General features: G+C 43.2%; 1 protein-coding gene across 2 annotated transcripts in view; it reads left to right on the top strand.

Moving 5' to 3' along the window:
* HMGA2 (high mobility group AT-hook 2) overlaps positions 1-16636 on the top strand; it is a 170800-nt gene that overhangs the window by 137615 nt on the left and 16549 nt on the right. For both annotated transcript variants that reach the window (XM_064448855.1, XM_064448845.1), the window contains one exon: positions 9697-9729. In XM_064448855.1, the coding sequence (XP_064304925.1) occupies positions 9697-9729 (33 nt within the window). The remainder of the gene's footprint in view (positions 1-9696; positions 9730-16636) is intronic.

A 16636-nucleotide genomic window follows, 5' to 3' on the forward strand; every position in this document is an offset into this window, starting at 1 on the left:
CAAGGGCAGAATTTAGCCAAGGACAGGATTTAGCTTTGTTTTTTGCAGTATGAAAAAAACAGGTTTTGTCACTTATGCAACAGAAACAACAAAATATGGAAGGGTTATCAGGAACTGAGGGTAAATATCGAGCAGTCCTATTCTCTGAAATGACCTGCGTTTGGTAAAATGTTCACAAGCCCTCCCTAGCAACCGTAACATTTAAAAGCAGGCTGCTTTCCAAGTGGCAGATGGAGCTCTGTGAGCAAGGAAACCACTTTAAGCTGTACGAGGGAGAGGGGCTGTAGTAGGGTGCTCCAGGCGCTGCATTCTTGATGTGGTATCGGGTTTCAGTACTATTATGAAAAAAGCTGCAGGGGATTTGCGTGCATACCTAACACACATACCTTTGATGTTCACATTGTTAGATCCAAGCAACAAATAGGATCTTCAGGTCAGATGTAGCTTCCAAAAGGCTCTTAAATAACTGTAGCTAGACAGTCAGGTAATTGTCCTGTAAATATTGCAGTCAAATTCTTCTCTCTTACACTGGGCTAAATTCAGAGCCTGTCCAGGGACATAAATGGAACAACTCCAAAACTACACCAGGATTGTCAAGAGCAGAGTCTCTTTCTCCCTCCCTCTCTTCCCCCTTCTTTTTCTCTTGACTGAAGGAAACTGTGTACACAGACACTGTTCATATTTCTGCTGCCATTGAGAGGCTGATGATAGGATATTGTGGACTTTGACTTAGCAATCTTTTATGAAATGAGTTCTAGCTAGATAAAAGAGAAAATTGTTTTGCTGCCATCTTTTAAAATACGTTACTGTGTCACACAGATTTCACAGTGATGCATATGATGAAGTTGCTATTAATGAGTGAATGGTAAAAGCACACCAGAAATGCAATGCAATGGGTTGGGTTTTTTTTCTGCTTTGCAAGGAGGGCCTACAAATCATGCCTTTGGACATAGTGCATGTAATTTCCATTTATGAAATAACAGTATGAACTGAGTTTGGTATTTAACATACCATGCACCAGAATGATCCCAAAATATATCAAGCCAGGAAGTGGATTAATTACAACAACTTGCCACCAAGCCCCTGGTATATTTCAAGTACGTGGAAAATGTATTTCTATTTTGGACACTGACTTCTTTATGAAACTGTGCCAGAACATCAGCAGGCTCTGGTCGGACTCTGACACTCTTAGCAGTATCAGTTTCCTGGAGGCAGTAATACTTATCAAATCTATTCAATAGACAGACAGCTATCAGACATCTGTATATCCCAGACGTACAAAAACATCCCCAGCCAACCATGTGGCTACCAATGCTCAGACAAAGAAGTTCAAGTGAAGTGCCTCAGGCCAGATCCTCAGCTGCAGAAAATCAGCCAGGCACAGTCGATTGGCCTTCCTTGCACTGTGTGCCTTTTCTTTTGACGTTTTCAGGAAAACCCTGCCCAGCCATCACAGGGCAATGGGAGGTCATGTAGGCAATGGGCTGGATGAGAAGGGGAAGCTCCTGCAGGATTTTAGGGCCAGGCCTGGGAATGACCATATAAGCTCTGTACCAGATGCTTTACATCTCTGAAGGGGCAGAAATGGCTGCACAAATGAGGCTGCCTAGACCCCTTGTATCCTTACCCCAATTTCTGCAAATGGGGGGACAGATAGCTCTTGTTAACAGGATCTAGAGTTGTGTCTGTGCTCAGTGAGTTCAACAGTGTCCGGGCACAGCCTCAAGCACTGCACTGCAGTCACCTGCGCTGTGTAGTTGGGAGCCTTCTCTTTTTCACCATCTTGTTCTCTGCCACCTAACGTGGTGCCCAGGTGTGGTTAAGGAAATAGTATGGTCCACAGGCTCTTCCCTCTAGGCAGTGTGGAAGAGATGGCCCTGTATGGGAGGAAGAAAGATGGTAGGGAAGCAAGCCAGGCCACAGCCTGGTCCACAACCTGGACTGGATTGTTTTCTCCTATAGGTGAAGTCTGCAGGTTTTCTAGGCAGGTCATGTTCTCCTGCACCTGCCTTTCCATAATGCTTGCTCTGATGCTCTCTTCCTCTGGCTGAACTGTGCCTTGCTAGAACATGAAGCACAAATCTTTGGAGGCAGCAGCACTTTTAGCATGCAACTAAACTGAAGAAACACGCCACAGGTTGCCCCTGGGGAATACCCAAAGGAGGACACTGAGAACACTTGGTTGGAATCGCTGCCTTCAAAGTAGCTTGAATGGCTACCTTCCCAGGGTAGTGAAGGTGCCCAAGGGCTGAGGGAAATGCATATTGTATTTTCACCAGTATCCTGCTTCAGGAGCTCTTTTGAAGAAGTGCAGCTCTGGCTGTAGCATGGCCATTGCAACACCACTGTGGTGGAGACATGGGGCAGAGGGCACAGTTGCCACCCATCACTACTCGGAAACAGTTTCAGTCCCAGGGCTGCCCAGTGGAGCACTGTACCCCTTGTTTTCCAGCACTGCCACTTCAGTCTTCTTCCATCCCTGCCTCTAGGCTCGGGCCTATTGTTAGCAGAAGCTTTCATAGGCCTGGAAATGAGCTTGATCTTATTTAAGCCTACATTGTAGAAAATGGGCTGTGAATGTTTTCCAGTCTCTAAATGACACAAGGACGCTGTTACTGTATGAGTTAAGGCCTTTATGACCTTAAAATGAGGAGCCTAGTGAACATAGGAGGCCAGACAGAGAAATGTTACCTGACAATAGTTACATTTTGAGCAAAACCATTGAAGTAGCAGGTTTTGCAGATGGTTGTCTGGTTTGGGACTTTAGAGCCCTATTTACTCTGTTATTTCACTGGAGGCTAGTGCAAAAGTCGGAATTTGGGAGGTCCTGGCAGTCATGTCCAGAGATGAGCCCACCGATGACAGTCCTGCAGCACTGATCAGGTCCATGCAGCCACCATCAGTGGTACCACCAGCAATGCCCCTGAAGCAGGAACTGCCCCTGGTTTTTCAGTCCGTATGGCAGGAGGTGCCTGAGCAAGAAGAGAGGCAAACCAAAAAGTTGGAACCGGATGGTAATGTGATACAGTGCTTTTCACCTCTAGGTCATCAATTAAAATCTAGCCTGTTTAGTAGTGACCAAAAATCATTTCCACATGGGCCAAGAGAAATGCATGGTGAACACAGGGGTTGCTGTATTGAAACAGACAAGATAGTCTGGAGATAAACAGTTGCACAATAGTTATTTGTGTGGAGAAGTCTGTAAGGTATAAAGCTAAGTAGTTTCTGATCAGTTTATATCCCTGAATCATGAGGGTAGTTTCTTTGCATATAACTTACCATTTATTTCTGACTACTGCAATGTAGGTTTTTTCTTATGCTGTAACTAAGAATAACTGGAACCTCCCATTTGGCTTTCTCAATAGTCTGTCTGTGTAGAGAGTTATAAATAGAGAGATACATATGACGTTTGCCAGACAAAGGAGCCAGCTCATGTTTCCTTAGGTGCATATCAAGAAAACCTCATTGCTGAACTGTGTACTGGAATTATTCTGAAAGGCAGAAATTGCTTCTTAATATTTTAGCAGAAAAATACGCAGGGTGCTGAACTAAACCTGAGCAAAATGCATCAGGAAAGCTTATCAAATACATGATGGATGATAATGAAGTAACAGAGGAATCCAGCACAGCAGTGGTGACTCTGAAGAAGAGCAGTTATCAACAACAGATCCTCCTGCTGCCAAACTATATTGATTTTAGCTGAGTACGCCAATTTAAACTTTGCTTGTAGTATTGACCCAGAGACACAAGGCCCATTAAATGGGTATTTCATAAGCTGCAGTACTATTTTATGGAAATGTAATCAATACTGGCTGAAACATTACAAAAATTAACATCATCTATCAAGAGCACTGAACTGACAGCTACTGTGCTTTGAATTTTGATTATATCCTTGATAAACTCATCGGGGTATTGTTGTGCTTGAACTACCAGTTTAGCTAGCAGTTGAAGAAAAATTATGGGTTTTCCCTTCCTGTTCTAACCATTAAATTTGTACTTGCCAAGATCTGTAACGGTGGGAGATCAACCTCTGTGAGGAAGGCTGGCTCAAAGCAACTGAAAAATAATGAGTTATGTGAGCACAAAAGAAAAAAGGATTTTATTTTTATTACATTTCTTTCATGGTTTTTATCCTCTCAAACATAAAACCAATGCAAATGTAGCAACTTAGAGACATTTTATAGTGAAGGTAGCTTTCTGTAAATAAAACGTGTGAAATCCTAACCCTGCTGAAGTCAGTTGTTTGACTTCCATGGGGTATATACATACCTAACTGGATGTATGTGCCAGTGACTGAATTTTCAGGCTACAAAAAGAGTCATTTGAAGCAGTGTGTTTTGAATTCACCAATTAAAATACAAAATTTTGTTGCCAGTCAAATAAATATTAAAAGTCACTTTGTGTACTTGGAAAACTCTGATGCTCTCTGCTTTCCTCCACAAGTGGAGTAGAAGTACTATTTACTTTGTCATCAGCTAAAGTTATTGGTGCAGTTCCTGAGATGTTGCAGGGTTTTCCAGCAGCAGTCAGGGGAGGTCAGTTTAATAAGCTAATAAATATTTTTTGAATGACCTGACTTTGTATTTGGTATTAAAAACTCAGAGGAGTGCCAAGTAGGATAGAAAATAAAGAATAAAAGTTCCACAGATTTTGCCAAAATTCTCCACAGATTACTATTAGCCTCATTTATGAGACTGCACAGAGGACTGTGAAATCTCCTTTGAACTCTAAGGGCCAGATGGTTTTGCTGTTAGATCCTAATGACCCACAGCAGTGTGCGTACACAGACACCATGGTTGCCAGTTGACTGCAAACATGCAATGGAGGCAGGAGAATTCATGACCTGTGCTTCCAAAACACAAGCCAGTCCTCCTTGGGCAGAGAGGGCATCCCCCCCTTGCTATTGATGGTGTAAAAAAAAAAAAAAGCATTTCTGCTACCCCCTCAAAAGGAAGATAATTTCTAAATCAAGCCATGAGCATACCTGGATCAGAGAGGTGAATGGCAGGCGCACCGTCCTATGCAGTATGGGGTGGATCCCCGTTGATGGCCATCAAGCTGAAAGTAGCTTTAGCCCAGAGGCGAGGGCTCTCTTGAAGGCTGTGTGGGCTCCTGGTCCCAGTGTTATATCACTCTGTGCTGGAAGAGGGAGGAAAAGGCTGGACTCAAACCAATTAAAGCTGTAGGGCAGAACAGTAGTTACTCTGCTGTCATATGGAACTGCTTGGAAGACATGATTTATTTTGGATTATATTGGTTTCAACTGGTATAATATGAACTTCCTGATTTTTTGAGGATATGTAGACAAAAAGACTAAATATGGTTTTACTCATCTTTTAATTTAGAACTACAAGTGTTCGGGTGACCTATGAAATTATTTTAATGATCTCCCCACAACACCGATCTGTCAGTGCTATAAATGTCATCCTAACTGGGTATTAGTTTCCATCATGGTCATTTAGTCTCACCAGCAGAGCTACCTCCATGCGAATGTCTTGCCTGTGTCAAGCTGTGGGAATAAAATAGGGTCACTGTTGCCAAGAAGCATCAGTCAAACATCTTCATAATACTCGGTTTGAAGAGGAAGACATGAACAGAAAATCTAGGAGCACTGTAAGTGTGCAGCTTGCCCTTGGAGCTTCAGGCAGAGCAGTCAGGGGATGATTTGCATTCAGACCAGTGCTTTTAGCCCTGACCATTAAAAATGTGTTCCAGCATTGCTCATACTAGTTGACATAAACTTACCCTTATCCTTCCTTATTTTTATAATGATATGAAAAGTCACAGGGTAAGAAGGAGTACACCAGCGAATTAGGAGTGTGACAAATTGAATTTGATACTACTTTTGACTGCTGGTACAAGATTAATATGGACTCATCACATGAGGCTACTCTTTTGTTCTCTTATAGGAGGCAAAGAAATAGTTTAACCGGTGTCTGTATAGGCTATAAGGATGCATCTAAGATACTGACAAAAAGTAAAGTAACAGAATTCGAAAATTTAAAAAAAGGGGGGGTGGGGGGGTGGAAGTGACAGAGGAGGAGTGGAAGATAAACAGTTGGGCTTTGAACACCCAAAACTTACAGAAAAGATTAAATCACCAAAAGCTTTGTGTACTTTCCTCTCCAGGTCATTTAGTTTTTTTCTGTTCAAAGTTAGGAATCTTACCATGAAGTTCTATATTATTATCTATTGCCTCAGCTCACATACTTAATGGTTTAAACATAGTAAAACAAATTCTGCTGTACTTCGGATTTGTTCTTGTGTGATAGACATCTGAATGACACAGTCATAGGGTTTTTCCAACGCTGTCACTTGTTCTTTCTGTCTCATACAGATTTAAGAAAGCTACTTAAGGCTGACTTGTACTTGCATATAATGGAAAAAAGTCTGAATTTTGCTTCCAAGCATATGGAATTTCAGATGATACACAGTCAGTATACAATAACTGGTTTTTAAACTTAAGATAAAAATAAAAAGTGAAAGTCTTGTGTTGCACGAGGCTCCCCTTACATATGACCACTGACGTAAGTGAGAAAGCCTCTGGCAAAGCAGAAGGCCTGCCATCTTACTCTGCAAGCTCCTGGGGGAATACATAATAGTTCAGAGCTCTCATGTCTTGCGTACAACTTTATTTTGCTCCAAAGCACCTCTTTAAAGTCTCTTGTCCTTGGCTTTTTTATGGTTCCAGTCTTTTCTATAACCAAGACAGATCCTCTTTCTTTCCAGCTAGTTGAACATGCAGTTGCAACACTCTTTTGAATCAGAGGTGCCTCCTTTGAAGCCCTGAAAAGGTCTTTTAACTCAGTGAACACAAAGCTTAGCGAGTCGAGCGTTTGTATCCATAGTGTGTCAAGAAGTTTCCAAAGGCATCACATCCACAACAGTTAAAGTAATGAAAGGAGGTGCTTAGGAAATCTCTCATTATGCCTGTACACCTCAGTTCTTGTTTGGGGTGACCTAAGTGAGCGGACACTGCAGTCCTCTCAGGGCTGGACCTTGCTGGATTTATCCAGCCTGCATTTGTCCAGGTAGCTCTCCCACGCAGCCAGGCTGATGCAGGAAAAGCAATGCCCCTGAAAACCAGCACTTGCAGTGATTCAGCCGCCACAAGCTGGAGCCCTCAGCATGGCACAAGTGGGCACGGCTCCTGGCGTGCCTGTGGTGTGTGCCATTAATATCGGCTGAGGGGCTGAGCCCTGTGTTTGAGCTTCTATAGCTGTGCTTCTTCCATTTAAGGGAGAAAACATAACACGCGCTGAACTCCAGATCCCAAATCCACTGGAAACCTAGCCGGCTGTAAGCAAGCACTGCCAGGGAGCTCTCAACATGAAGCACTACGATAGCAAAGGTCTTGAATGACTAAGATTCTTGAAAGCCTTGGTCAGTATCAGAGACAGTTTCCAACTGGGCAAAGTACAATATTTTCCCTCTGCTTTTTATGAATGGCTGGATAGGATTGTGCTGGAGTCAGAATCCCCTGCAAAAGCCATTCATAAAAATAACAACAAAACAAAACAAACACACACAAAAAACTTTCTAGGTCCAGTCCGGAGCCACTGGGGGCCAGAGGCTGGGAAAACATACTGGCAGCTTGAGCTCCAGCTATCACTGAAAGTATTCAAGGGGCTTTTTGGTGGTCTGAAAAGTATGAAGTGCTGTGCAGAAGGGCAGCTGGTAGAATTACTGTGACACATACTAGGCAGAAAGCCAGAGCTGGCCTTGTTTCAGACATTGTCTTTTCTCTCATTGAAGTGTCAGGACCTAATTCATGGAAAATTTGGTGTGTTGGCAGCTCTTTCAGAAGATTTCATTGAGCTACAGTGTGTGAGAGTCACATGAATGCAGAGTGCACAGCCAAAAATATATGGGGATTTCTGAGCAGGAGAAAACAGACAGCCTCTAAGAATGTCTGTGGATTTCATGTGGTTTGGGAGTAAACATGTGTACAGGTGTAATCAGCAAGCTAAAAAAGAAAATAAAGCAGAGGAGCACTAGTGACAGATTACTGAAGAGCTCAATGAGTTCTGTAATTATGAGGGATCCCTTGGAAACGAATCATTCCTTTGTCTGAGGGCAGCAAATGTCCATTAATGAGTTCAGGGCTTGCAGTCCACCTGGAGGAGGCATCAGTAAAATCTGTGCCTTTGTAACAGCTTCTCCATTGCAAGGGAATTTAATGGAAAAGGGTCCACCCTGAAGTTTAAAGACGGACCCTGTCATCACATGGGGGTTTTTCTCATATTTATTTGAGAGCAGAACTTGGAGCCTGAGGCACAGATACAAAAATATAACAGCAGTAGGATTCCACTGAATTAGAAAAAGACTGAAAATAAACAAAGCATCTCTTGTTAAAATGGGACGCTTGTGGTGGGCAGTCTGAATTGAATCAGTTACATTTAATTTACATTTTCATTGATCCTTCTGACTGAAATATTGCTCTGAAAGGCCAGTTACACTAAACTGTTTATTCAGAAATATTCCAGTTATTTCCTACTACACTGTCATGAAAATTAGGTTTTTGGCTATGCAAAGGGACAGCATGTTGGCTTCTGCCCAAGTGAGGCACTAAAATCACGGCTGGGATTAGGAACAGCCAGGAAGGAAGGGCAGGAAGAAAATCATTGGGTGCAATTCATGTACTTGGAAAAGAGAAAGCTGGGGGGAGGCAGCAGCTTTGCCCCACTGAAGTAAGAAATGCCCTTTTGTGCTCTTGGTGTCACGATTTCATCCTTTATCTGTGGTCTTATTGTTCCGTGCTGCTCCTAGCATCCACACAGGTCATCCCATCACCTACGTGGTGGTGGTGTGTTTTTAGTGTGCCTGTGTTAGTTCTTTAGTCGGTAGTCCTCCTCCTCCCCAGGATGGGGATGAAGGGCACTGGCACCTTGGTGGATCTCCTCACTCTTGTCTGGACCATGTTTCCCATTCCTGGGTAGGAGCAGCCAGGAGGAAGACTTGCTGAGCAGCCCATGGCTGTGCCATCAGGTCCCATGTAGGCAGGCGTACACAGTCTCCAGTTGTCCCTGCCCCATGCCCATCCAGCCTGGTGATGGGCACCCCCGAAATAATGTCAACAGGTTCACAAGGGTCAGCACAGCATGGCCTTCATTCAGCTAGAGGCCCCAAACCAGACCTTCCCAGGGCTGGAACTGCTGCCCATCCCAGCCTTCTAGCTTCGGCAGGGATGGCTTTGGTCAAGCGGGAAGCCTCACCTCTCTGCCTGAGCTGTGTTCCTGCTCATGGCCAGGAAGGAGGGCTTCCCCACAGCAGGACACTCCACTCACAGCTGAAAGAGTGTGGAAAGAGAGTGAACAGCATCAGTGGAGACAACAAAATCTGGTTATAATATCAGGCCACTCTCACTGTCTGATAAGTAGTACAGCAAAGTAAATCTAGGAGTACCATAGAAAGATGTAACATATGAAATTAGATTTCACCTTGCTTTTAGTTTTACAAATATAACATACTCCTCTGCATCCACAGTAGTCTGGACTACTTCAGAGCAAGGTAAAAGACAGGTATAGGAGAGGCTGGGTGTGAAAGCTGGGTATGTTCATCTTTCCGTTTCTGAATGTGGGCTTTGCTTGTGTTTTGTTTCTATTGCTGAAAACATTTTTTACAGCATCTGTAAAACCACAGTTAAGTGACCTCAGTGAATTTTGTTTCTCACTGTGCTTTTGTTTTACTTTTCAGCCTCAACAAGTGGTTCAAAAGAAGCCTGCTCAGGTAAGAAAAGCTAATTTAGTTTTTTTAGACTACTTTAAACGAAATAATTCTTCAATATTTAAACTGGTCTCCTTTACTGTAAAGAACGAAGGGAAATACATCAGTCTCATGAGCTGGGGGACAGCCGTTGGCTTGCTAGGCACAACCACCAGAACAATTCATGGAGTGGTCCTTGGAAATGAGAGGAGGAAGCAGCGGACAATGCTTGCTCAGAAATGTCCTCTTTCTGCAGCGGCCACCTTGCGATGATAATGCAGGTGCATGCACGCACACATCTGGTACAAGTCTGGCATGTGATAGGTATCTCCATGTGTCCTGAACATGGGGTAGCTGGGGACTGCTTACAGCAAGGACGGGGCACAGGTATGAAACTCTTCACAGTGGTCTAACGGAGCTTCTCAATCCACAAAATAAAATAGGCTGAACTTGGCAACTAGACTGGATCCACCATAAAGACTAACAACCCATTTGAACTTCTTCTGTTGGATGGAATTATTCTTCTTGGACAAAGTGCAAGCTAGGGTGTCATGAAACTGGTCAAACATTGCATTTATGATCGCCTCCATGTTCTTTCCCCAGCCCACCCCATGTTAAAAAACCCCAACATCCTAACTCTTCCACTTTGTTACATAGGCACCAGCTTGTTGGCATGGGAGCAGGTCTATCCCTACCCAGCAGGGTCCATGGGCTGTGCTGCCGAACCTTGGTGCATATGAATGATTGCTGAGTCAAGGGCATAAAGTGTTCATTGCTTTTCTGGAAAGAGGTCTGCTTTCAGAAGAGAATAATACTTTTGTTTTTCCACCTCATGGTTTTAATACATTATTGCACAGTGTACATTATTGTAATGCCTACTGTCATCTGAATTAGTAGCTGTTACATAAGAAAGAGAAAGCATCCTAGTTGTGAGCTGGAGGGGTGAAAAGATGTAACTCTCCAAAGCATGTGCAGTAATTGGGTTTCTACAAAAGAAATCAATACAGTTGCAGCAAGGATGAATCCATGGCACTGGTAATAATATTAACATCTCTGAATGGCTGAGATAACATACAGGATGAATGCAGTAGCGTTTTCAAGTGAGGTCAGTTCTGCAAGGAGAGGTAATGTCTTTTATTAGGCCAGCTTATGCAAGAAACACAACGTCAGTCCCCGAGGACTTACCATCTATAACCTTCTGACTACACCACACAAATCAAAACACACCAAGTTGTTCTAATAAAAGATATTTCCTCTCCCTGGTCTTGCTTACATCCTTGAACTGTTATGGCCACAATCAGGCTATTCCTACTACAACACGGTAGTAAATCTGGTGGTGGGCACAAAGCCAGCCATCTCCTCCATGGCACCTGAGAGACAGGGAGGCTTAAACCCTGCTGTGCAAAGGAGGCCAAATCTGGGAGGCAAAGACTCCCAGGGGCTGTTTGTGTTGCAGTTTCCCCTGGTACATAGCAGAGCTCATCCCCACTGGGGTCAGCAGGATAAAGGGGTCTAGAGCTGGTGGCTCTGCTTCCAGCCTAGCCTGGCAGAAGCCATTGCTGCTGATGGCGTGAGTGGTGCCACTAGGTCTCAGATCTCCCCAGGCACTTACTCCTGGGAGTGTGTTGTTTGAACACTAATGGACTGTGACCACTAGCACAAGAGAGGAAGAAATCACTGTGACTGAGGCTGGGCTGGGGACAAAAAGTGGACCTTGCAGATTTAATTGATGGCGAAACGATGTAGATGTTTGAACCAAAGCACCAAAGTTCTCTGTATGGACCTTCCCACCCCTTCTTTCCCAAATCAGTGACTCTGGTGGGAATGCTGTAGGGTGCTTCAGCCAGCTGTATGCAGCCACTGCTGCATGGCGCCTCAGCAGCATCTCCATGGTCAGAGACAGAGAGAGAGAGAAAAGAAGGCCCTTTGACACTCCCATTAGTAATGGAAATGTTTGTATAGAAAATGAGGAGGCACAGAAGAATGCATGGAAGCAGAGAGAGGGCTTTTTAGAAATCCCCAGTCATCACAACACAACTAGTGAAATTACTCTTCAAATTATTTGTGTGCCATGTCTTCACTCAGAGAAAATTTCTTTTTTTTAAAAAAAAAAATCCTTGGCCTGAGGGATGTTCAGTGAAATCATTGACTTCTCTTTATCCCTTCCTGGTTTTAATAGGCCCTGCTCCCACGCTTATGCTAGCACAACATTGCGGTTTTGTTGGGTGTGGGTGCATGGCAGAGAACAAAAATTATTGCTGTGAGCAAGTGCTCATGACAGTGTCTTCCAAGGCTGAAAGAAGGAGGAAGTGAAATAGTGTAATTCCTGGGACAGTCAGAAACTTCATGCTGCTGGGTTTCACTGAAGTCTGTTTGCCTTCCTCCTTTTTCTACTACTGAATTTCCCTTTAAAGGAGGGAGGTTCAGGCTCAGAATTAACAAGAAGAACATGAGGTCATGCAGGCTTCCTAATCTGAGCTGTCTAAGGAAATAGTGATAAATTATATAAACATGGGGACTACATGGAAGTTCATGGAGGATAATGTAAATCTTACACTACATTCTGAGGAATCTCTTCCTTTTCCATCTGTTTCCTTCAAAATATCCTCCCAGATGGCTTTACCATGTGGCAGTCTGGATTAAGTTAGAAATGTATCCTTTCTTCATCAGTGGGGACTGTAAGAGGTTACAGTTGGGAACTGCTGTCTGATGGCGAGTGTGTTACCCCAGCCTGCCTTGGTAAAAGGGGCAGAAACTCTTGGTCAGGTTTTGCTCCTGAGATCCGTGCCTTGGATTTTGGTGTATTCTCAAAAATTTCTATGAAGGTTAGTTTACATCACCATTGCTCTTGTTACTGTTGCTAGTACCTGTGCCTCTTGGGTTTATGTAATTTTTAAAAATATAGAAAGAGTGAGATAAAAATCCTCATTTTATGAATAACAGCTCTGTTCCCATCATTGTTTCCCAAATTTTAAGCATCGTACAGGCCTCTGCCATGCTCTAAACCTCTTTATGGCTATCTGCTGTCCAGTTTAGGGCCATACAGATGCCTATATAAACTTCTGAAATATCTTCAAACATCCCCAGAGCTCTGAAGATTTACCATCACGCAGCTGGTAAATGCAACAGTAAAATCCACTGGAAATCTACACCCCCATATCATTAATGCAAACCTTTAAATACTGTGGTCTGCACACATCTTTGTGATGATCACTGATGCATACTCTCACACTTCCTTGGGGAAATGCGGAAAAGATAGCCAGCCTAAACGCGTGACATCAGTAAGTTTAGCACCTTCACATAAATATGTGCCTGAACATCAAAAACAAGACACTCCTTTGAAATCCGCTCTCCCTCCAAAGAATGGACAGCCAGATCTTACAAGCATGATGTAGTAACAGTCTTACTGAGGGATGCAAATAAGCAGTCCAAATAGAAGTAGGAATCTCTCCATTTTCTCATTTTTAGGCTATTTGTAGCAGCTGTAACCTCAGCCATATGGGGGAGAGACACTCTTAAGTAATACAAAGGAAATAGGTATTTTTAGGAAAGCATCATGAAAGCTATCAAAGTTTTCTGGAAACACGACATGTTTTATTTTTATCATTTCTGGAGAGAAGAAATACTGTGAGTGTAGAACAGCCCTTTGAAAATCTTCTTATAATCTCTTTGGGAGGTCTATTAAAATGTCAAATCCTTGCAAATCCTTTGCATCTGAGTCTGAAAGACAGCATATCAGTCAAAAAGACAGCTTATCAGTCAGGAAGACAGTGTATCAGTCAGAAAAGTACACATAGAGCGTACTTTTCTACCAAATGCTAAATGCATTAGATGCTATTAAAAATAACATCCCAAAAAATCAAATTCCAACAAGAATAAAAGCTAAGAAGGAAAGTGTTATTTTGCATAGGACAGAAAACGCAGATTTGCTGTATTTTTTTCCTGTTACTGATTTCCTAGTCTTGGTATCAATAAAGATATGCATGTTAATTAGTCACAATATATATATACCTCACAACCTCAAGTTATATGTGTTCCCCAGCTGCATCCATCACATATGCCTACTCAGTGTAGGACACAGTAAATGCTACAAGCGTCAGACAGGCTCTGCAGCTCAGGAGCTTACAGCTGTGATTCACATATTCATACGCAACTGAAAAGCAGCAGACACTGTGAGTAGAGCTGAGCCCAGGACCTGTGGTCATTGTGCGGCAGGTCCGACATGCTGGGACACCCTGGCTGGTGGGCCCACAGTGCACATCCTGCATCACCTCTCTGTGCCATGCAATAAATCTGTATTTTCACAAGCATCAGGTGTTCTGCATACGTGCTAGCCACCACATGTGGATTTACTTTTTTCCCTTCTGGGAAATCCCAGAGAGAAATGTGGTAGAAATACTTGAGAGATCCACTTTAGCAGGTTGAAAAAGCAGCTTCCAGTGTCACAGACAGGATGGCAGGTCCTTTACACCCATACACATCTGAGAAAGCGTGTGCCACTGTCCAAGCCCACCCTGTCTCCTGCCGAGCTGGGAATATTGCAGCCTTACTCAACCGCGCCTTGGCTGTAGGAACATTGAAAAACCTCTGCCCTGGAGGTTGACCTGGTGCCCTGGGATTTCATTGCTCTTCCCACTGCATCCAGCAAGCTGGGTTGTATGTCATGTACTTCTTCTGTATTTACTGATATGGAGAGTCAGAAAGTTGTCAGATCCCAGGGGGACAAAACTTTATTTTCCAAGGGTACGTGGAATTTTATACTTCAGAGTAGGGCACATGTTATACACACCAGTCCAGAACATCCTCTGAAAGGCTGTTACCATTCTTTTATTATTGTTATTTTTAAAGCAAATACTGAATGTTTTCCCAAAGACAGCGATAGTAAGTATCTTATATGTGCTGGAGGCCCTCGGTACCATGTGCACATGCACCAAGCAAGGGCATATCACAGCTCCATCAACCCACTCACTGCACCTCCCCTTGTGGAGCGTGGTCCCAGTGGAGCTGCCCAAAGCTTTCCCAGTGGGGCTGGGCCCCAGACCTGCTGCAGGGCTCTCTGGCTCAGTCCCCTGCCTCCCACCACCACCAGACAGGGGGACGATGCTTGTTGGAACTGGTCAGAGGTTTTGCATAAATAGCTTCATGGTGTAATAACCTGTTTTTATTGATCCTTTTCCCCATAGGTGTCCTTGGAATTTTTGTTTTTCCAAAGCTTCACAATACTATGATCACTTGGGGACTTGGTTTTTAAAATCAAAATAGGGTTTGATTTTGGTTTTTGAACACTTGCTTTGCAAAATCCTTCCAGGTTTTGCTTTTGAGTGTTCTGGAAACATTTTTTTCTGATTGGAAAACATCATTTTAACAAACAGATAAAAATGTCATGGGAAGTCTTATGAAAAATGGCTCTGATTTGAAAATTATGTTTCATTGTTACCAGTTCTGCTATTTATATTTCAAGCAACCTGAAAGAATTACTTGGTGTAAAATGAAAAAAAACAGAATAATACCAAACTTGTGGACTACAGCCAGAATTATTAAGAAATTAGGTAGATGCCTGAACTGCAGGAATGGACCTACCATTGCTCTGGGAGAGGTTGGAATTTGATTTTAAAAAAATCAGGAAAGTCTCTTGTTTTCTTCATGGATGCAGTAGACGGAGTCTCGTGGAGGGTGCTGGGCTTTATGTCCTTACCTTCCTTCTCCTTCCAAGGCAACATGGTGACAACTGCATGATGTGGTTTCCAAAGGAAGACATATTCACTCTTCTTTTGTAATTGGTTTATTGTGACAGGGAGACTGAACAGTTTGTCTGATGACTAAAAAAAAAAAACCCAAAAGCACAGTTTTTTTTTTATAAAAACAACAACAACAACAAAAAAACTGGGGAAAAATATAGAAGTTGCAATTACCAGTTCTATGAACAGATGAAGCACTAACTTGTGCTAAAGGATGAAGGCTAGAAGTCAGTTATTTCTGACAGCAAATATTTTCTTAATTATAACTATATTATATTTTATACATATTATATTTATCCATTATCACAATTTATGAATATAATATATAAATATACTATTTTATATTTTTATATGACATAACTGAATAGACTCTGAATAACATAATTCAGTGAGGCTACACCTAAATACCAAAATGAGTGTAAGATTGGCATGAGCATTGCAGAGGAGCTGGGGTAGCCTGCTTCTAATACGACCATGGTGGCTGCAGGAGTTGCTCTGGAAGTAGGTCACCTGAGCGGCAGCCCCATTTCTCATCGCAGCAGTGCTCCAGGATGCCAAGAGAGAATTGTTCTCCATGCCACTTGCTGAACCTGGGACACAGTGCAGCTAATGGTTCAAAGGTTGAAGAGCCAATGAGCGAACAACCAAGAGGAAGACCGTTTGGTTGAGTCCCAGCTTCACAACAGCACTGGCCTCAGTGCTGCTGGGCAATGCCTGGGTTCAGAAAAGAAACAGGATTTTGAATGGTCACATCTGTTAAAGATTTCCTGCTGACTAATTTATGCATCCCCTTGTTTAGCATACCAGTGGCCTGCAAGGCAGGCTGAGGTACCTGTCCCCATGCCCCCATACCCTGCCTAAGGAGCAGACATGCCCCGGTCAGCACTGTGCTGGGTAAGCCTCTTGCTTCCTTTGAAGCCATTAGTGCTGAGCACTGCAGTGTACAAGTCCCATTTTAGGTAAGCCTCTCAGTGCCTCTCACTGCTAAAATGGAGGTGCTGGTGCTCCCTTCTTGCATAAGGGAGTTATGAGAGTGCACACATTCATGATTTGATGTGACTAAAAAGGAATCAGACTTAGCAAGATATTTTTGCTTCATGGCTTGTCAGGGACTGTCTGTGGGACTGAGAGTCTTGCCTGCTGCAACGTGACGCTTGGAGACGTGTCCTTTTCAGCCAGTTTCTGAGTCAGTC

This window comes from Phalacrocorax carbo, chromosome 1 (assembly GCF_963921805.1).
Source record: "Phalacrocorax carbo chromosome 1, bPhaCar2.1, whole genome shotgun sequence".
Taxonomy (NCBI): Eukaryota; Metazoa; Chordata; class Aves; order Suliformes; family Phalacrocoracidae; genus Phalacrocorax; species Phalacrocorax carbo.